We start from the raw sequence: 22,184 nt of genomic DNA, 5'->3' as shown, positions 1-22,184 counted from the left end.
TGAATTCTAAGGATTTTAAATCAGGCTAGCAAGAAGATGCTGATCAGTCTCATCAACGGCAAAGCAGAAATCTCAAAAGGCTGGAGAAAGAGGTAAAAGATCAAGTTGTGTGCAATTTGAAAAGGAATTTTTAGTTGTTAAAGAAAGCAGTTAAGCATGGAGGCAGCCTGCCTTGCTCTGCGATGGCTGAGGGAAGACGAAAAGGGGAGATGCCACAAACAGCGTAAGGCTAGTATGTCAGAAGAGAGTTGGGATGCCCTTTTGGTGTACTCTGTGCAGCTCAGAACATGGAAGCTCATCAGTCAGTGCAGAAAAGGGCAGAGGGCGTTTCTTACGTGATGTTCAGAAATGCCTTTGAAGCAAAGACTGGGCTTTTTTAGAAGAATGCAGGCATGTGTCCTTTCTGGATATAAATCTAAAGTGGCATATGTTGTGCTTGTCCAGGCCTGGTTATATCCCCTACATCTCTACTCCTGCACCTCGGTAAGAAATGTCAATCTTTAGTTACAGTGGAGCCTGGATCGGCAGTGTGAAAGTATCTGGAAAACAAGCATCCAGACTCATTACTGAATAATAAAGAAAATTTAAACTAAAAAGGCCTGCAAGAAATCCTTCACGGTGCCATGGCATGTTGAGCAGGATACTTGTAAGGCTCTTCCAAGTGCTGGGTAAATTGAGAATTTACCCAGACTGGCCAAAGATGCTTCATTGTTTGAGCTTCATTTTCAATTTTAAAGGCGGATTTGTAAATGCCTAATGAGATCTGTCTGGTTTCCAGCTGCGTGTACTGTTACAAACAGTGCTGACCTGTCTCAGCTCTCTGGCTCTAAGGAAGAAAGCAGTGTGCTAATGAGGGGGCTTGGCTGTGTATCCTGCCCCCTTTCCACAAGCGAGGGGCTGCCTGGCTGGGCAAGGAGGGGCACAGCAGGGTGGACAAGGAAGGAAAGCTGGGTGCACTGGGGTGGCATTTGCTATGAGTGTACAGAGAAGGGAGCTGTGGGCAGAACTTGGATCTCAGGGAGGAAGGTGTCCTTCTGACTAACATCTCTAGCAGGTCCTGTGATTAGACTATTGATTTTGGGAAGTATATTCAACAGGGAGGGCAAGTCTTCTATGTGTGGACACTGCTAGGTTGCAGTTGTGAGCACGGGCCTGAGTGCATGCAGACTGACTGACTTCAGGTGATGTCGTGGTTCAGCTCCAGCCAGCAACTCAGCACCCCGCAGCCGCTCGCTCACTGCCCCTGCCCCGGTGGGGTGGGGGAGAGAATCGGAGGAGTGAGAGCGAGAAACACTCCTGGGGTGAGATAAGAACAGTTTAATAATTGAAATAAAGTAAAATAGTAGTAGTAATAGTAATAATAACAATATAATAGTAGTAATATACAAAGCAAGTGATGCACAATGCAATTGGTGGGTTTAAACTGCTGACGTTCAGGATTTAAAGGGGATTACTAGTGTAAATGTAAATAAGCAGTATTCGTCACAGGAAATAAACACGGTGGTGTTCCAATACAGATTTTAAAATCAGCGAACCCGCGCTTCAGCAGCCGCCTGCTCGCTGCGGGGGGATCCGTGAGCGCAGACAGGGCCGGGCCGCGCTCCCGCCTCCTCGCCGCGCTCCTCCCGCTCCCTGCGCCGCCGCCCGGCCCCGGCCGGAGCCGCCATGGACCCGCCCCCGTCTCCTCGCTCTTCTCACGCCTCTTCGGCGAGAAGCGGATGCGCGTCGTCATGGCTAAGGGGCGATGGCGGCACGGTGCCGCTCACGGACGCGTCCCGCTGGCGGTGGGCGAGGGGAGTCCGGCGGGAGGGGGCCGCGGGCTCAAGGCGCGGGGGACACGGGGCACCTCTCTGTCCCCTTTCCTCAGGGCTTGCGGGGCCGTCGGAAAGCGAACGAGCCGGGGGAGGAGAGGGGGCGGGGGGGAAGGGGGTGGGGTCGGGCTATGCCTGCCTGCCCTTTTCCTCCGCCGTGCTCTCGCTGTCTGCCCCCCGGCGCCCTCCCCCCCCCAGCCCGCTGTCGGGGGTCGCGGCCGCGGTGGGCGAGGAGAGGCAGAGCCCCGCTTTTTCTCCGGGGTCTGCAGCGGGGCGTGCGAGGCTTCAGCCCCGTCTCCCTGCACCTGCGTTTCCGCTGGCGTCGAGCCGGAGTGAAATGTGGCACGGAGATCACCCTGCAGCAGGGGCAGCCGCTGCGGCTCTCTTTTTTTTTTTTTTTTTTTTTTTTTTAAAATAACTTTGCTTTTAAGGCATGGATTATATTCATAATACAGGACTGGATCAGAGCATGAGACCGCATCATACTTGCTATGTAGTATAAGAGGGTGAAACTTCTGCCATGTTGTGATGAGACCGTATCACAGAACCTAAATTGGATGTTTGGAAGCAGAACATGTTACATTGGAGATCACGGGATTCGTTTATACCTGTAAGATGGAAAAGAAGTTTTTCCTAGTGTTGTGCTTTGTGTATCAGCACTTTTGAGGAGATATGTGTGAATGAATACTGGGACTGGATGAAACTTTTCCTCAAGGTGATAAATTTGAATTTATGATTGGCAAGTATGCTGGGCAAGGCTTGGCATTTAAGTGGTATGCCAGTGAAGTACCTGGATGGGGTAAGGTGTTTCTGGTGAAATATGTAGGGGAAGATATTATATGGGTGAGGTGATAATGAACAGAGTATTAATTTATAATTCAAACTTCCCTTTCACAGCTTTCTTCTGTTTCTGCAGAACTCAATAACACAAAGTCTGTCTTAAGAGCTAAATTAATTCTACTTTAACTTGAATTCTGCAGACTTTGACTATTTCTCATGAGGTACCATTGCCAACAGCTAACATGACACACTCTCTTTTGTATTCTCCAAATACAGTTGTGGTAAAAGGTGGACATGTCATGATATACTGTTACTGAAATTTTGTTTTATAAAAAAAATGCACTTGTATAATGAAGTATTTTTCAGAAATACAAAGTTAATATGATTCTGAGGAAATGAATGTAAAATAATTCCTGTGTCTTCTTTATAGATAGAATTAACATGAGGGAAAAGGAAAGAAAAAACTGTTTGACAGGATTGAATGACTCAGACTAGGCAACCAAGGCATTAGAGTGGAAAAACGTGAATCCTAACCTGACATGTACCTATCTGTAAAACTCTTCACTCATAGTTTCTTGTGCTTAAAAAAGAAAGGTTATTGATCCATTGTGCACCTTTCGGTATCACAGTTTAGTGTTGTGTGTCTTGGTGTAGTTGTGCAAGTGTTAACTGAGATAATAGCTACTCAGGAGCTTCGAATACAAAGGTAATTATTAAATACATCAGGAAAAAAATTGTCAGATTCTTTGGGAATTGTGTCACCGTACAGCACAACCCCATTTAGCTGGTTTTATTTGTTTTGTTTTTGGTTTTTTTTTTAAGCACTGTTGGTTTGCATGCTGTTGGGTTTTTTTTTCCATGCACGTGTGTTTTCTTGAGAAGCTGTATTCAGAATGACCCCTTTGTGTCCCCCAAAGACTTACCCAATTGAAACGAAACCTGAAAGAGGAATAGTACATGAAGGATAAATAAGTTTTGAGAGAACTGATATAAAGGTAAGAGAAGAGTGAAGGAATACAAACCTGTAGTAAATTGGAAATCGTTAATTTTGTTTTTGTAAGTTGGCTTTTGTTCGTAACATGAATGTCATGAATCAGTTCAATATAGTAGAAGTGCTTTTTTTCTTTTTTCTTTCTCTGATTGTGGGAAATGTTCATGTCGGAAGCAGCAACATGCTGTATTGTACAGTAAACTCTGGAAATCTCAATCTGACAACCAAGATCTATTGGTCTTGATGGGGATTCCGTTGAAAAAGTGAATTCTCAATTTTTCGGCATCTATAGTTCATATGAAGTTCTGTGCTGTGGTAACTGAGGCAGCTTGATACTCAGCCACCAATGATCAAAGTAGAAAGCTGGTAAATGAGGAATGTCATGTGGTGACAGGGGTGGTGTTCCCAGGGACAAGCGAATGATAGTCAAGACGGTGAATAAAACACTCTTAAGAGGAGTAAAGGGCTTGGGACCATAATGGTTTTAACAGCAACTGAAGGTGTTGTAGATGTTTTTTTCTCCAGCTAGAGGAGGAGGATGTTTGACTCAGTTTAAAGATAAATGGTTGCAAGTGCAAGTCTGTGCTTCCCGTTTGTACTTCATTGTAATCTTAATGCTTTGTGGTACAACTGCTGACCATCATAGCCTATACTGAGATTCTTACAGCTTAGTCTTGTCAGTGATCAGGCAGGCAGTGGAATCGGAGTGAAAATGTAGAATCGAGAATAGCAAACTTGAAACTGTTAAATTTTAATTTGAGCATTTGGGGAGTTTATTACCCCTCAAGGAGCTTTGGTTTGGATGGTAGCTTCCCAGCCCACCCCCCTTCTTTCATGATATTAACCATTAGAACAACTTTTTTTTAAAACACAATGAGAATACCAAAGAAACTGCATGGTCATGTATAATCCTGTTCACAGTATCAAAACATAGGACAATTATAGATGGGTTTTTTAATGAGCTTGCTGTAGCAGCAGTTTGTGTCTTTGAGAAGGAGGCGGCTTTTTAAGAGTTTGGTTTCATTCTGAATAAGCAGGTAATCTCAATTTCCATTTTATTGCAAGGCTAAGGAAACAGTTGTATTATCAATAGTCAAGTCATCAAACCAGTTAAAGCTTAATATATCACAGTCACCAAGTAGGAAATTAACTCAGAACCCATCAGAATGTTATCAAACAAGGATAACATTTGGTTTCTTGTGCAAGTATTATTTAATTAATTCTTTGATGGGGGGGATGTATTTTTGTTTGGGCAAAATTTTATGGAGCAATTTAAGTTTCACAAATAGACATTTTATTCAAGCTGTTGTTGTGGAAAGTGTTTAGTACCTGCTGTTTATTTAGGCGCTTATGCGCTAAGCGTTGGGATTTTAACGTAAGGAGTAGTATTTTGAGTTGCTCTTATGTGTTCTGAAATGCCTAACAATGAGCAGTTGCACAGTTTTAGAAAAGTCCAGTGTATGCCTGCAGTGTCAGTGATGCTTCTCAAAAAATGTCTTTGAGGCTCCAGTTTGTTTTCTTTCTTTCTTTTTTTTTAAGGATCCCATATTTACCAGATAGCTTACATTGAAAAACAGCAAGCTCAAGTTGTTTTTTGGAGAAAGAGAAGAGCAAATTTCATTGCAGAAGGCCTTCTCTAAAGATCAGAAGTGGAGACTCCTAATGAAAGCATCCTAGTGGATCTGAATGAATAGAAGTGATGTCCTGAGGAAGAGTTAAAGCCCTTAGGGTATATGTGGAGGGATGGCAGGAGTTTCCTAATATATGTCTGTTTGTCAGTGCAAAAGAAATGTGTTAGCAAGGGGACAAGGGACTGGAATGAGGGAGACTGTGTCTTCCATTGATAGTGCCCACTCCTGTTGGTTCGGGTGCATGTGAAACTGGCCTTAGCTGAAGGTGGAGCGAGACATTTCCCCTGCTTGAGTGTGAAGTAGCAAATGTGATCAGTTAGAAACTGTGTGCTGCTTGTAGATTGTTGCTAGGCATTTAAAACCATTCTGACTTACACAGAAGAAACTTTCAAAGTGAATGATAAAACTTAAGTAACACAAGTAGTAAGGAAGCTGACTAGAAACTTGTGAGCCTGTAGGTTGTGGATGAAGATGTGTTACTGACCCTTGTTTTCTTCATTGCTTGTTCTCTGCCTCAGTGCTGGGTAGAGGAGATGGGGAGAAGCACACAGCAATATGTCAACAATGACTTAAGAGTGTTTAAAAAGCTCGTTCTTTTTAGGGAAAAACCCCTAATAGTCTGCATGTAAAATGCATGTTTTTAAATTAGCAGCTTGTAGCATATATTGTGAACTGAATCAAGTTTTCTGTTTGTTCTAGTTGGTTTGGATGCTGCTGGTAAGAAAACTATTCTTTATAAACTGAAAGTACGAAAAATCATCACCGCAATTCCCGCTATTGGTAAGATAACCAATTCTCCTGTCTTCATTCTTGTTACTCTATAAATTTGTGTTGCAGAGATGGGCCTCTGAAGAATGTAGAGATTTGCCATCTTTGCTGTTAGCATAAGAATCAAGACAAACATGGACTTTCTGGTACTGCCATAACATAACCGTGTCAGACCAAAGATACATCTGGATCAGAATCCTGTGTCTGACAGTGGCCAGCAGCAGATGCTCAGGCGTATAGGAACCGATTAAGTAGCAGTACTTCCCCCAAACACCATGAACCTCTAGCAGTCTGTGGCTTGGAAGACTTGTTGAAACAAAGGTGGTGTACTTGGATTTTATTGATCTGTTCTTTCATCCTTAAGTCAATTTGCTTCTTGATCTATCAATTCAATTGTGATAAGCCATTTTATATATATTTGGGAGAACTATAACTTGGGAAGTAACTATGTTTAACGTGATTAGAATTACCTTTTAACACTAGCATTCTTTCTAACTATTTGACTCTCTTATTTTAGGTTTTCATGTGGACATGGTAGAATATAAAAATGTTTGTTTCACAGTCTGGAATATTGGTGGTCGAGATGGTCGAGATAAAATTAGACGTCCTTGGAGGCATTATTGCCAAAACACACAGGTAAGAGTTCTGAGGTGGCAATTGTTAAAGACCTGTTTTGTAATGTCTCATATATGGAAAGTTGTCTTCTGTCCCTTCCTTTCAGAAAGGCTCCTCACTACTTCCTGCAAGTTCTGAGGGATACCCAGATTTTATTCTAGTTGAAGCTGCTTTGTTAGCTTGAAGGCTTCAAGTGTAGTCGTGAGTGTAGCCTGGCAAGGATTAAGTCCTTCAGGATCTACCAGTGTTCTGTAATGTGCCAGAGCAGCTGGTTGGTTTGTGAGGAGCTCTTCAACTTTGCTGTATCCACGTTTTGATCTGTTTCAGCTGGCATTGGCTTATACGTAAGAAATGTTACTGTCTAAGCAGCCTTCTACATAGTCTGTTTTTCTAATCAGCCTCAAAATATACAGCTTTTACTGTGCTATATCACTGTATTTAGTATGCTGAGTATCTAAAAACATCGTAAAAGATCTTGTTACCAATTGATTAGAAAGTGTCTGCTTGGTATTGATGTGACTGCTGTCATTTTTGGTGACATAAATGTGATTCTTTCCTTTGGTTCATAAGTAGTAAGGCAAGCTGCTTATTAGTATCAGGAAACTTTGGGAGTGGTGTGGGTTTTGGGTTTGTTTTTTTTTTCTTTTTGCTGTGTTGAATATAGAAGTGTTTACAAGAGACTTCTGTGCAGCATAATGGATGTGATTGGTGCAGACAAATGGAGAAGTCTGGATGGACACAAAGGAGCTAGCAAAGTACTGTTGTGAATAGAGTAATACTTAATTTCAGTTCCTTATTCAACCCTGTTACTAAATGTTTTTAAAAGATCCTTCTGTTCTCTTAAAGAGAATGATAAAATGTGAAGTTTTCAGACTGAAATTTTAGAAGTAAATAGCGTGTTTGTAAGGAGGATGCTTGAATAACAGTGATCCCATTAGAAATCCTGTTTGGTACAAACTTTTTTAAGAAATTCAGGCCTTACTTTAAGGCTGTGGGTTTTTTCAGTGAGACATGAGATGGTGAAGCGCTTGCGATCCTCTTGCTGCATTTAGTGTGATACAATGAGTGCAAAGGGAGGGGGGTGAGTTAGCTTCTGAAATGTTGCTGGTGTCTGTCTTTTTTTCTTTCAAACTAATGAGTCCCATGCTAATCTATAAATTGACATTTGTGTTATTTAACTTCTTTGATTTAGAAGGCCTAGCTTTATTTTAAAGTTGCAACTTAATGTACTTGTTCATTGACCAGCCAGGTTAGCTCAGTTGGTTAGAGCATGGTGCTAATAACAGCAAGGTCACAGGTTCAATCCCTGCTTACTGCAGGGGGGTTGGGCTTGATGATCTCTCAAGGTCCCTTCCAACCCAAAGCATTCTATGATTCTATGATATGGACATCTTGCATTGCTTAAATTTCTGTCAAATTTGCTTACCTAAGAGAGGGGACGGTCCCAACATTCAGTAAGAGTTTTTTGTTTTTTAAAATAGTACTGCATGTTTACATTGTTTTTTCAAAACTGCTTAACTTCTTACAGGGCCTCATTTTTGTGGTAGACAGCAATGACAGAGAGAGAATCCAGGAAGCAGCAGAAGAGCTGCGGAAAGTGGTAAATACCGATACCTTCTAAAATATAATTGTTATACTTACTTTGTCTTGGTTTTGGATGTGTGTTAGCTTCCTTAAGAGACTTAGGATTTTGAAATTCTGGGGAGTTTGTACAGTGCATATTGTATTCACCTGGTAATTCTGGGCCACACAGTACACTGAGTTGTAACTGCAAGTCTGTAGAGGGTTTTAGTTCAAGAACTACTAATGTGTCAGAACCTTTCTTTCCTTCATAAAGCCTTAATAGAAACGCAGCAGGTGAAGAAAGAATTTTGGAAAAACAAATTGGTGCTAAGAATTTCGGCAGCAAGGCACTGGTAAATTGAAACTGCCTGTTGAAAGACAATTTCTTTACTTGTAGGAGAAGTTCTCTTCTAAATTTCACTGGACTTACTAGTGACTTCAGGAACAAGAATGAAAAAGCTTATAACCCTTAAATCAGTATTTAGGTTTCTTTAGCACTTGTTGAAGTCATTGAAGTACTTAACTGAGCTAATTTAATGACGTGAACATTTTTTCTGTTAGCTTCAGGAGGATGAGCTGCGAGATGCAGTGCTGCTTCTGTTTGCGAATAAACAAGATCTGCCAAATGCCATGTCAGTCAGTGAAGTGACGGATAAACTAGGTCTTCAGTCTCTGCGTAACAGAACCGTAAGTGCTAAACTTCCTGGCTGCTGCACTTTTGTCTTCCTTTATATCATAAATGTAGTCTTCCTCTCTACAGAAAGAGGTGAAAACTTCTCTTTCCTTTAAAGATGCACCTACCTGCTGTTAAACTCTGTAGTGCATAGTTTAAGGTCCTCATTCAAAATGAGTGATTTGGAAGTATGATCCCATGTGTACAGCTGTTGCAGTGTTTCATCTCTCACCTTCTCCTGGAAAAATACAAATGTTCCAGGCTGTCACTGAAATACAGCTGTCAAACATGTTTGACAAAGCATGTGGCGAGGTTTCCTGTTTTCCCAATACTTACAGTTCTGGGGGAGAAAATGCATTCTGCACTCTCACCACTACAAAGACGGGGGGAAGTTAAGTAGCTCCTGAATTGTTAGATTCTGTCTGCGCAAGCCTTTGAGACATAGGGTTGCTTTGCATAAACCATCTCTCCTTCTTTAATGCTTGCTTAATGTCTGCCTGCTGACACATTAAGATCATATCCATGGAAGATGTTTTAGAGGTCTGTTAATTTAGATAATGCCATGTCCATTTCCTGAAGAGCAGTCTTTCAAAACCAAGAAGCTAGTTTTCAGGATGTAAACCAAACTGTCAGTTCTGTGTTTGTTTCTTGATGCACTAAACGGTGTTTTTGGTAATCCAACACATGAGTTTTTGGATGATGTCTGAACCCCATCTGTTGTATATGTACTTTCCAAAACTTGTAAAAACAGCATCTGTTCAATATTGTCTCTACTTATGGCACAAAACTGTGTTTAAAGAACGCTATTTGAGTATGTATCTGAGAGTCTCATACTGTGATAACATGGCTTGCATTTTGTCAGTTTTTTAAAATTTAATTTTTCTTTGTGTTCTGCATTAACAGTGGCATGTCCAGGCTGCCTGCGCTACGGAAGGAACTGGTCTGCATGAGGGACTTGCCTGGCTGTCAAATGAACTCTCAAAACGCTGACTCAAACTGGATGAGTCTTTCACCAGGGACATGTTTGATAGAAGTGGTCTAGGCTTGTTGCAACAAAATTAGTTTGCATCTTGGTTATTACAGTATCTGGAACCGATATTTGGGCAGGCTTTCACAGTGTTTCAGCTTATTTTGTTGCCAGTTATTGTTTACCAAGCTACATGTTGCAAAGGTAGCAATAGGCTTGGGTAAAAATCTCCTTAACTTGGAAAAAGTGTATCTTCTGATTCTATTCCCCTTGTTAGCCTAAATGCCTGAATATAGTTATTGTGACATCTGTAAGATCTGTTTTGAATACTCTTTTGAGTCCCAGTAAATTAATGTTTTAAATTTTTTTTTTCTCCCTGCTACTTTTAGTGTACTGATGCCCTGTTTCATTCCTGAGACAGTCTGCTGATTTAAAAATGTAGCATTCCGTATGTATTTCTTTTTCTCCCTTGCCAAAAAGAATTCCTAATACTGCTTGTTCCAGACAAGGAAATGCTCTAAAACACTCTACAGATCTCCTGCACTGAGGAACATTTTATTAATCCTTGGGTTCTGTCAGCCCAACTTGCCTTTGTGTGAATTGGATTTGATGGGTAGAATAGTTCTGTGCTGGTTGCAAAGAGCTCATGTTGAGGTTGTTTCTAATATTCAGCAGATTGTCTTCCTTTATATTGTATCTCTCTTTTTTTTTTTTTTTTCTTTTTTTTTAATGTTGCATGTTGGTTTTTGGTATCAGCCTGACTATTTTTGCCCAGTGTATAATAGTTCTGCTGAAGTTTTACTCTTTGTTGGTGAACATATCTTCATAGAGAAATTTTGAAAACTTCATGAAAGTCAGTGGATTAGTTTCTTCATAACCCACTTGGAATTATTCCTAATAAAATGATAAAATGTATAGTTCTGTGTATACTCTTCTTGATTCCTGAAATAGTGGGACTGCAAGTTACCACTTTTTTTCCGTATACTGAGCTTTCCTGCAGCTTGAATGTGAACATCAAATCTTGTTTGGAGCTGTGTAGAGCAGGACACGGAAGGTGGGCAACAGAGTTGTATACAATGCAGTAGAGTGGCTGTCATCAAGACATGTAATTCTGTAAGTGTCTTTTGAAGTTGTAAATCTAAAATTCCTTTTAAGATGTCCAGATACGAAAATACTAACAGTTACAAAAATTGTAATAAAACAAATAGGAACTGCTGAAAAGCACGCATGCCTGTTTCATAGTTGTATCTACATTTAAAAACCAACATGGGTTCTACCAGAAGAATCACAAATTCTGTTGGTGGTTAGCTGGGAAGTTAACTTGAACACTTGTACAGGGATTTAGTCAGTATTATAGTAATGGTGATAGTCACCCAAAAAATCAGCTCTATGCAACTGCTGCTGCCTGCTTTCGTATTTCTGCCCCCTTATGCTTCTGTAGTTCAAAAGGCTTAAATGAATATGTTTTCTGAGGCTGCTACTAATGGGTATTTTAAAATCTATTTTTCTGTTGCCTGTCTGCTGTATGGATGCAAATATGGCTCAATCCTCCACCTGAAATATTCTATTCTATTGATTGTATGTCTTTAGGAACACAAAGCATGATTTCACTGCAGTTTTAGGCTAAGCTGCTCTCTTATTTTTAGCCCAGCGTCACAATGGACAGAAATAAATAAAATTTCCCTCAGTTTACTATATTCTCATCAACTGTTCTCAGTTCTCTAAGCATTTTCAAGGCATGCTCTAGATGAAGTGTTCTTGATTCTAAGCAGCAGTCCCTGGCATTGGTGCATGTGCTCAGAAAGCCGCCTTGCCTTCAGATGACGATTGTGAAGTAGTGAGGCATATTCTTCCTGGCTGTTGCTATGAGCTGAAGTACTGGTGGCTCTCCTTTTCCTTTGGAGTTAGTGCTACTTTGGTAGCTAGTGCTTGTCTGCTAGTACAAGAACAAACCTAGTCCTGATGAGTTGGTTGGTTGGGTTTTTTATTATGCTGTCTTAACTCTTTTAGTACCAGGATCACATGCGGTGTTGAGGTTCGTATCGTACTCCGTTAATATGGCTACCTGTCAGTATAATCATTAGCTGCGGCAGTGATGCTTTCTTCAACTGACCAAAACGATAATTTGTATGCTAGTCTTCTTACCTGAGCACAGTCTAACTCTCCTACTGTAAAGGCACTGGCTGTCATTTAAGACATTTTGGATAGGTAAAAATACTTTTTTTTTTGTTTTTGGCATTCTTTGAAATTGTTATTTTGTGGCTAAAGCAATTATAATAGTGACCTATATATATATGCTGTATGTCAGTAACAATGTATATATAGTACAGCCCTGCTCTCTGGAGGCAGATGAAATTCCCATGAAGATCCAATTCTGTCATGTCTGTTAAGAGTTTAGATACACTAACTTTGTCATTTCCCTATCAGAAGTCAAATACCTGAGCTGAGCTGTTGTCCCAGGAGTTCAGAATCTTGGAAGGGCACAAGACTGCTAAGAATTTGTTTCTCATTCTACTGTAACGACAGGAAATGCTGAGTTCCAGTAACTGCAATTTTTCGTTGTGTAGCATCAAGTCCTATATTCAAACAATGGGTAAGTTCTACTGCACTGGGGAGTCAGTCTAGTAATATTTGCATGCAAGAGTTTTTATTTCAGTGTATCAGATGGCCAGCTTAACTATAGAGAGCAAAACATTGAAGAATGTTTTTTTTTCTTCTATTTGGCCATGCTGACACAGTTTATTCCTTGTATTTTCAGTACATGCATGATTGGCTTTTCATTTTTTTTTCCAACATTTGGAGAATAGTTTTGCATGCATATTCAGATCTACCTACAGATGAGTGCAAAAGGCTTGTTTTGTTTTTCTCACATGTAACTAACGCGAGTGCTCAATCCTACAACATAAACAGTAGATGATATTTGTGTGGATTTTTTTTTTTCTTTTAAAAAAAAGAAAAGGCTTCATGAACAACATAATCTAGAACTTGTTCTGCAACTGTTTTGTAGGTCATCTGCGGACTTTGGTTCAACTGTTTGCACACAGAACAAAAATTGGTTCTAAAGGCATCGGGAATTAGCAACAAACACTATAAGCATCTCTACTTGCTTGGTTTGTTCTCAGTGTTTTCAACATACGCCAATGAAACAGTGTACTGGAGGCAATAGAACACTATGAGGGCACTTACAGCAACGGCCTGTCTTGTGTATAAAAGTGGCTTAGGGTTTTGCCAGTAATGAGAATTTGGAGCCCTGTTTGCAGTCCTTGCTCATCTGAGTAATCTTTATATTAAGGTCTGGACAAAGGCAATTTAGTGCAGTTTGATGAAACTTTGCACATCACCTTGTCCCAGTACATCTTTCCTGCTCTTGTCAAGAATGGTATTGACAGAGGACTTGAGTAAGAAATGACTGATACGCTGCTGTTGGATCTATGAATAAAGCTTAGCTAACGAATGTATTGTGCAGAAAAATTTTTAAAAGCATCAGGTTCTATTAAGGGATTTATTCTAGGGAAACTGAAATGTTTCAGGCTCTTCCTCTTACTGGATGGGAGTTGAAAGTCTTGAACGTTTTTTGGTATGGGTTGGTTTTTTTATTTTTTTATGCTAGGAATGTGAGAAACGAGGCAACTACACAATTTGAGGTGTTGAAAGATCTGACTCCTTAGCATGTTGGGTATTTTTCCCTGTTTCTTGTACCGTTTTTCTCCTTCCTTTTCTTCCTCCTCTCAATCTTTGCATTATTTTTTGCTTTGTCATGATCCATAAATGCATTTTTCTGAAGGCTTGAGTTAGTCCCTTCAAAAATAGCAGTGATACAAGAAATACTGATGTGTTAGAACTCCAGTACTGTCCTGGGTGGCTGAGACCCTTTTGTCTGGTATGGACAATGTCAGGGGATACGAGTTCCAAGTTGCCAGACCAGTCTGAAGGATCTGACAGGCCTTGGCTGGTTTTTGTACATATCAGACAGGTAGACTACATTTCACAATAACCAGAACAACCCCAAAACCAGCCAAGTATCTATTCCCTCCAGAAGGCCAGTCTTTCAGTGCTCTTAGTTCTTGTAATGTTCTTTGCCGCGCACAAATTTGTGCGCAGCAGGGAGCCAGTGTGAAAGAAGAAACTCCTCGCTCCCGGGACAACAGCTAGTCAGAGCAGATGCTGGAGCAGTGCTGTCTGTCTTGGTTATTGCATCCCATAGCAGAGATGGGAAAGTTGATGAGAAGGAAAGTGAGACGTTCCTTTCTCCCTTTTTCCTTAATGACTGGTCTGGGAAAGTAGCGTAAGAAAAAAAAAAAAATTTTAAAAGATGCAAAGAGAATATTGCCCAGTTTTTTTATGTGAAGGATATGAAGCATTCCAGTTGCTGGAAGAGGAACACCAGGTGAATTTACGTTTATGAAATAAAATGGAGACAGGCTTAATGGGGCTTCTACACATCTGGGTTCTAGAGGTGATTTTGAGAGGAAGAATTAATTGCTTGGCAAGGTTCAGATGTGTAGGGGGAGCTAAAATGGGGGCTAAAGTCACCTTACATTACCTCACAGAGATGTAAATATAGATTGGGAGCATGGGGGATACGGGCCGAAGGTGTGCCTAAGGGTTGCTTCTCACCCCCCAAAAAAATCACAATTCCTTTGAATTGTGACTTTTTCCTAATCTAGACCCTAGTTCTGCATTTTTCACTCCAGAAATGGCCAACTGGTTCGTGACACGTCGCTGCTATTGGCGGTCAGCCTGTGCTGCAACATTTTACTAGTTAAACCAGGGATCCTCGGACTGGAGAATCTCCTGCGCTAGCTCGTGGGGCTGAATTTCCTCCTGACGATACTAAAGGATTATCTGCCATGTGCAAGGACCATCTAACGTTACTGGGCCTGTTCCAGTGCCATGTTTTTGCCTTACCGCTTGCTTCCTGCAGATGCCAGCTTTCCTGTGCTCTGCCTCTCCTTGCGCAGCAAGGAGGCAGAAGCAGCAACCCCAGTACCCATGCAGGGAATGAGGGGCCAGCTGGGGCTAGGAGGCAGAATACCAGGCAAGTTTGTTCTCTGAGCAGCCTCATCTGCTGGTACTATGGAGAAGTTACAGATTTTTTGAATGTTTTGGGTTCTGAAATGATTAAGTAACCCAGTTGTAATGGATAGATACTAAAAAGCAGCAAAATAACCGTTTTTAAAGTTGTAAGGGGAGCTCAGTTAGCCTATGTAAGTAATACGATTTCACTTCCAAACTTAACAACTGCAATCTTACCATTCTAAGTGACTGACACATTTCTCTTGCCAGCCTACAAGCCTCCATTACTCAGTGGAGTTTGGGGTTTTGAGGTGTCTTTCCCCAAAACTTTTCAGAGCTGGCAAATTGTAGAAGGCCCCCGACTCAACTGTCATGTAGTTGTCTTCAGTGTTTTTCCAAGGTGTAACACTTAGGATTTTCTTCTTGAACAGATCTTCCAATTAATTTTCATTTTCAGTGTTTTTCCAAGGCGTAGCACTTAAGATTTTCTTCTTGAACAGCTCTTCCAATTAATTTTTCTGCCCTTTAAGATGCCATATACTTGCAAATGTTAAATCTTCAGGTGTAATCTTTCCCTCACTTACTAAATTAGTAAATATTCTTTGCCCAGATATGAGGTTTAGAGCCTCCATTCTGTTTGCAAGATTTTCTCCTTCTTCCTGTATGTTGGCCTTTAGTTATGAATCACATACTTTTGTTATCAACTTTGTAGAGTACAGGCATCACCTTCAACTCATGCAAGATTGAATGACACTTTTCTTTTTAATTAGACTTATCAGAGAACAGTAACTAATCAAGGACCCACCCAAAGTACTTAGGCTCCAGTTTTACAGGGTGAGTACTGTCCATCACTCTGTTGCAATGATCAAACATCATTCATTGCCACATTCCCTCTTTTGCTTCCATTTTTTATCCAAAGGCCCTTAGCTACCCTTTGGCTTAGCTAAAATGCTAACTTGGCAAAAATTGAAATCTGAAGGCTTACATATAAACCTGCCAAAGCCCATTACAATAAACAAGTGCTCTTTCAAGGATGTCATGTGTTATGTTTCATGGCAGATATGCTTAAGCAAGTGAACGCCTCGCTCCAGGCCTCGATCGCTTATTCCCGCCTCCAAGCCTGTATCTTGCTCTTTCACCATAAAGCCTCTTGCACCCAATCAGCTTGGGATATGATGACACACTAGAACGGTAACAGAGTCAAGAAAAGAAAAGGCCCTGTATTTTTAGCTGGATCACTTCCCTGCTTTAGTTTGGTGTGGCATGAGCAGGAACGAGTAGCCAGAATTCAGAGGTGGTAGAGCAGGATCAGGTAAGAGAGGTTGGGATGAGAGGAAGATGGAAGGTTAACTGCTCGTGTTGCTGGAAAAAAGCTACTCACAAAGGACATCTACATGAGATCTTTAGTAATCCAGGCTTCTACAAACCTGTGTATTCATAGAACAGTCCTTTTGTTAATTCCCATTTACCTGTATTTTTATGTGCAGAGTTAGTAACAAAATTCTGGACAGTTCATGAGATTTGTCTTCTCATGTCATGTTGTTTGAGACATGTTTTGAGATTTATGTGCCTGCATCTTTTCAGCCCTGTATGACCTTTGAGGCTACACACACCTGTTGGCTTTACTAGTGCAGTTGTTTATCAGTATCAACTTGTTAGATGCTCAGATACTACAGTAACAACAAACAGTAGTAATTTGATTGGAAATAACATAGAAAAGGCTGAAGAGCAGATGTTTACAAGCTTCTGCAAAGCACCACCCTTCACACCATAGCAGGTGCTACAGCAAGAGACAGGACCAACAACCCTCAGCAATGTGCTACTTGGAAGGGACTGACTTTTTTAGTAGTCTAGAAACAGTTTAGTGAATCCCAGCTATAACCTACAGCCCACCAGAATGCAGCAGAGGGGAGTAGTTGTGCAAGTATACGGTACACAGCTTTTATGTACCTGGGTGGACTTGTTTTGCCATGAATGACACCAGAAAGTAGAAAAAAAATCAACTGACAACAGTGACAGACAATTGAAAGGGGAACTTTATGAAGTGAAAGAGGGAAATCTAGTGAAATGGTTTTCCAATGCTGTTTGTTTCATGTGGACTAATGATGCAGGGAAAGAAGGTTGGTGAATGCTTCAAACCCCTCCAACACATTCAATGAAGGTATGGATAAAATACATTTCCCCACATCCAAATTATCCCTTACAAAATAGGGAAGACTAGACTATTTCTAGAAGGAAAAAAATGCAGGTAAAAACACCATTAAAAATGTGGGTCGTCTTTGTATGTAAGAGAAACAAAACCGTGAACAAAATAAAACAATTGGGGTAAAGGTTTACAAGTCACTTGTGTTTCTTTTTAAAGATTTGGGCACAGATAGCTAATGCACCACATTAACTATCCTGTATCTACCCCTGCCTGAAAACAGATTATATTGTTAAAAAGCTCCCTCCCATCCAGAGTTGGCTGTCCTAAACTTTAGTATTTCTTTTATTGCCAATGACTATAAACAACAGAAGGAACAGATTTTCAAAGTAGCTGCTACCTATGTATGTAGTCCAATTTTACCAGGTGCTAAAGTTACCCTCATTACCCATATTAAGTGGGCAAGCAAAATGCTTCCAAATCAATTATAACCTCGGATTTAACACGGTTGATTGTTGAAAGTCCATTCACTGATAATTAAAGAACATTTTTTCAGAAGGTAGTAGGCATCAAGTACATTGTTCATGCCACTTACTAAAAAATTGGGACATAGTAATGGTAAGCGAACAAGACAATTTCTGAACTTATTTTTTTTAAAAAAAAAAAAGTCTTGTCATGAAGGTAATTACAATGAGGCTGAATCAAGTAAATCCATTTGTTTTCACGTTCTGCATTTGGTTCTGAATTAAGCAGGGTTCAGTTTGTACACTGTCTTATAAATCAGATGACATTAATATCTTTTTAACAAAATAATTGTTAATCCTTTAAAAACACTGATAAAAAGGTATATGATAATTGAATTTTCAAACCCCCCTGTCATAAATATATTTTCCCTATTAGGATATAAATACGTGCTTAAAGATACTTATCTCAATCCCTAGTAAGTAATAAATGTATTTATATGCTCAAGTAGTCCCATTGAAATTGATACTGTTATATCTACAGAATAAAGTCTTTCTTTAGGAATAGCATTTGTTAAATTTTATATTTCTGATTTTTTTGTTGTTGTTGTTTATGTGTTCTTAATACATTACGATTTTCTGGTTTTTTATACAGATGAACAGTGAGCAAAAACAGGAAGCAAGATAGGAACCTTTTCTTGTGGTCCAGTAGAAGGAAAGTCTTTTTCTGTTACAGAAAGTATGTCCATCAGTAATTTAAGTTTTGATCTAAACCCTAAAGATCGTTACTTAGAAAAAATTCTAACAGACTTCAGGATTTTTTCAGTTGAGGTCATAGATCGTACTTTAGCCTGTACAAAAAGTAGTCTTTGACATAATTCACTTGATTTGAAGAACATGTACAAATCCTGAAATTTGTGTACAGCTTTTAAAATAAAACTTTATCTCTGAGAGCCACTTTAAACTCCAATTAGCATTGGAATATATTGAAGCTTAAGGGAACATCTATTTTTCCTAGCCAATGTTAGGTAAACTCATTGTGAAGACTATAGAAATTCAGATCCCTTTTTGTTTTCTAACAAAACTATCACTCAAAAGCATAAATACCTATTTCTCTGGCCAGCCCCCCCATTTGTACATACTTTTTTGCCAGGTAAGTGTTTGTCCAAAGAACAGTAACAGGAACCTTGAACTGTTTTGTTGTCAGTCATAAACTTCAGCAGAGAACCAAGGAAAATGCCACACTAGAGAGTACAATATTTTGCATTTAAGCATTGCAACAGGGAGACCATTTTACCAACCATAGAGTAGCTTTTAGTGTACTAGTCAGTGAATACTGAAAAGATTCGATTATGTTGCCTGCCCTTAAGTATAAGAAATGGTGAATAAAAAGAGACTTCATTGTCAAGCCTAATGCAAAAGTATTTACAGAGCCAATTATTAGACCTGTGATAACACTGTCCTTTCAGACAAACTACCTCTTTATGAAGAAGTGTGTGCAAAGTAATCCAGTGGTTCCTGTTCAGCAGCAGTGGCTTCTGTCCATGCTCACATTGGTGCCACAGTCGCTTCGCTTATGGAAGGCAAAGACAGACAGCTGTTAGCTGAAAAGCTTTTTGGGGAGATAATAAGGGATTATGAAATGAGCATGAGAAGATGTGTGGGTAAGTACCAGAAACTACACGGTACTAATATTAATATATCCATGTGTGTGTATATATATATATTATAAGCTGTTCCATGTTCTCCCACTGAAAATAATTTTTGTGTATTTTTCTTTCAGCCAGGCGCGATCTTTATAATTAACCACCGATTTCTCTTTTTCTGCCTCATCAAATGTGTATTGGCCATAATGTTTAAAGGCAAAACTTGCTGATTTTATTTGGACTAGTAAAAAGTTAACCAGCCAAAGGTATAGTTCAAGCAAAGACAAGGGAGCTGTAGGCTTCATGAGAAAAAGGTTGATTGCTGGTGACCTTATTTCATTAAGTCTTTAACCTGATTAGTTAATGTCATGCAAGAATGTATTGCTGTTTTCTACTAAAGAAAGTAGAAACTTTTTGCGTACTGGTAATTCTTTTTTTTTTGCCTCTTCAGGAACAGCAGCTTTTTTTCATCTGTTCATCCACAAGCACATCCATAAGTTTTTTGATGCTGCTTTCTCTGCATGAGGAAGCTCGCAACAAAAATCTGCAAAGATAATTAGTGGTTTTCAGATATCACTCATACAACTCACTCTGATTTTTAAACTTTTTTAAGAGAGTCATGAACTGGAATTTTGAAAGTGTATTCCCTTGAAATTATGTATTAATGTCTTTCTTATTTATGTTTACAGTATCTGAAATCTGAAATTGAGCCAAATTCTGTCAATATTTTGGTGGATGGCCGATCTTTTTAAAAATTCAGATAAAAAATACACAATTTAACATGGGACTAACTTCTTTGTAATGTCATCAGTGGGATAATTACATTATTACTCTAGAATTATATTAAACAAGATTGCCATAAATACTTAGAATCGTAGAATATCTCAAGTTGGAAGGGACCCATAAGGATCATCGAGTCCAACTCCCTACTCCTTGCAGGACTGCCTAAAACTAAACCGTATGACTAAGAGCATCGTCCAGATGCTCCTTTTACTCTGCCAGGCTTGGTGCCGTGACCATTTCCCTGGGGAGCCTGTTTCAGTGACTGACCATCCTCTCAGTGAAGAAATTACTTAAGAAAGTACTTAACTATTTAAACACTAGTCTATCTGAAAACCTTCATGAATAGGGGACAGAATTGGAATTAAGCCACCTGAATCTGTATAGATATTTAGCAGAAGCTGTGATTTTGAGTTACCTTAGGGAGAATGTGTTTTGAAGACTTGGATGATACAGTTACCTTTCCATCCTCCTATGTGCTTGGTTCAACCTGGAGGAAGACCGAGGAAGTACAGTGCTTATTGAATGTGGCTTAATTTTCTTGTAATGTTCCTATATATTTTTTTTCCTAGTGTGAAATGTTCTTATTAAACCAGATGTAAAAGGACTTGAAGATGAAGAGGCGACACCTTTGCCTTTATCACCTCTGTGAGTGGTTTAAGTTAGCAAATAACCCACTGGCAAAACACACTCGGTTGCGTGAGTGAAATTCTCGTTGAGCTGCATGAACAGAGCTATGGCACGATATTAATTCTGGAGTCCCTTAATGAGACTTTTTTTCTGTCTGTAGAGGATCTTACATTTAAACATCTTACATCGGAATGCTTTACAGAGTTTTAGCACTGGCAGTGTTTTATTACTCTTGTTACAGTTACATGGAGTAGCACTAACGACCGCAAATAAGACTTCTGGCTCTGAGTGTCCAGACACTAAAGTCATATTGCAGCCACCTCTGGAATGAAGTGCATGTGTATGGGGCAGTTTACTGGCAGCAGCATTGCACAATACTTTAATGTGCTAAAACTGCATCTAGTGCCAAGGTTTCCTATGACTTTGGTGTCACGAGGTAAAACCTTGAGACCAAAGGAAAGGCTATTATGCTCTGCCAAAATAGAAGAGGAATTCAGGTAGACAGAATAGAATTGTCGAAATTGCACAATTTGCTGAAGCATCAGAATGTGTGCCATCTAAATATTGATGATAAATACTTCCTGTCAGCAGTTGGTGAAGTTAGAAGTTTACATTGAAAGAGCTTCAGGAAGAACAGGTGATCTGAAAATACTCTGGAGTATAAAACATGGTTGATCAGAGTATCTTTATGGCTTCCACTGCATCATATTGAGGATATGTTGTCACAAATGGAGGTTTGTGAATCCTGCTGATTATGTCAATTCACTATGAGTGAGTGACTTTACACAGTTTGATTTAGTAAAAGTTAGAGTTTACTTATAGCGAATTGCAGAATTTGATTATAGTCTTTTTAATAGCACTCAATCATCAATGATTAATAAAGTGATTAGACAAATTAATTAAACAGTGACTTAGTTACAGATTCAAAGATGGCAAGGTTCACTCTATTACTACACAGAAGCACATAAAAGAGAATTAAATCACAACAAGTTAAGATGATTCATAAAAGCATTGCGTATATATGGAATAAAGGTAAAAGGGGGGGGGGGGCAAAAGGAGACCCTCCCGTTGAGTCACAAGGTTCAGACTTGGTCAACAGTTTATATGGATAAGAGTAATGTATGTATATGCATATATGTATATCTAGTACATAGGAAAAGTATATAAAGGAAATTTGGATTATATGAGAGAGAAAGAGAAATTGTAGGGAATACGGAAGCCCTCCCATTGAGTCACGAGGTTCGGAATGGACCCCCTTGCTTTTTCTGGTACAATTAAGGAGCGCTTAACTGACCAACTCTCTACGCAAAAGCTGCGGCCTGCGAATTCCTGAGATTGTAAAGCAGACGAAGTAAAGGGGAAAAACAGGACAGAAAAAAACCCAGGGGCAGGGGGAAGATGTACCACCACATATGTGTATGGTGCTTAAATAACTATTCCTGTTAGGGAATAAGCTTTTTAACACTACTTTTTGTATGTAAGAATTTTTTATTAAAGTATTGCTTGAGCTCTTTTGTTTGTTTTGGTTGGGTTTTTTTTTTTGTTTCCCCAGAGGCCTGGATTTTTCTAGACCATGGCATAACAGTTTTATTCAAGCAAAAAATCAAATCCTTTCCAACTTGCACATTCTCCATCCCACAATGAAAACTCTGGTGGATTTTGGTTATGCAGCATTCTCTACCTTTCTTATAGTGGATTTCTCAAATTTC

At 39.6% G+C, this 22,184-nt stretch overlaps 1 protein-coding gene across 1 annotated transcript; it reads left to right on the top strand.

The window, feature by feature from the left end:
* The first annotated feature begins 384 nt into the window (after window positions 1-384).
* LOC142596195 (ADP-ribosylation factor 4-like) lies at window positions 385-9,822 on the top strand. The gene is made up of 7 exons (XM_075725266.1): window positions 385-483; window positions 1,518-1,755; window positions 5,913-5,993; window positions 6,499-6,617; window positions 8,125-8,196; window positions 8,721-8,846; window positions 9,736-9,822. The coding sequence occupies exons 1-7, from the start codon at window positions 385-387 to the stop codon at window positions 9,820-9,822; spliced, it is 822 nt and encodes a 273-aa protein (XP_075581381.1).
* Window positions 9,823-22,184: the final 12,362 nt, after the last annotated feature.

This window comes from Pelecanus crispus, chromosome 28, assembly GCF_030463565.1.
Source record: "Pelecanus crispus isolate bPelCri1 chromosome 28, bPelCri1.pri, whole genome shotgun sequence".
Taxonomy (NCBI): domain Eukaryota; kingdom Metazoa; phylum Chordata; class Aves; order Pelecaniformes; family Pelecanidae; genus Pelecanus; species Pelecanus crispus.
Note: the sequence above shows the minus strand (reverse complement) of the source record. Positions and strands in the feature narration are given on the sequence as shown.

What these genes read in the sequence shown, in the direction of transcription:
- LOC142596195 (XM_075725266.1), top strand. Translation starts at nt 385, where the DNA reads ATGCAGGCATGTGTCCTTTCTGGATATAAATCTAAAGTGGCATATGTT. An exon ending in CAGAAGAGCTGCGGAAAGTG is followed by an intron (nt 8,197 to 8,720) that starts GTAAATACCGAT and finishes TTTTTCTGTTAG; the next exon opens with CTTCAGGAGGATGAGCTGCG. An exon ending in AGTCTCTGCGTAACAGAACC is followed by an intron (nt 8,847 to 9,735) that starts GTAAGTGCTAAA and finishes CTGCATTAACAG; the next exon opens with TGGCATGTCCAGGCTGCCTG.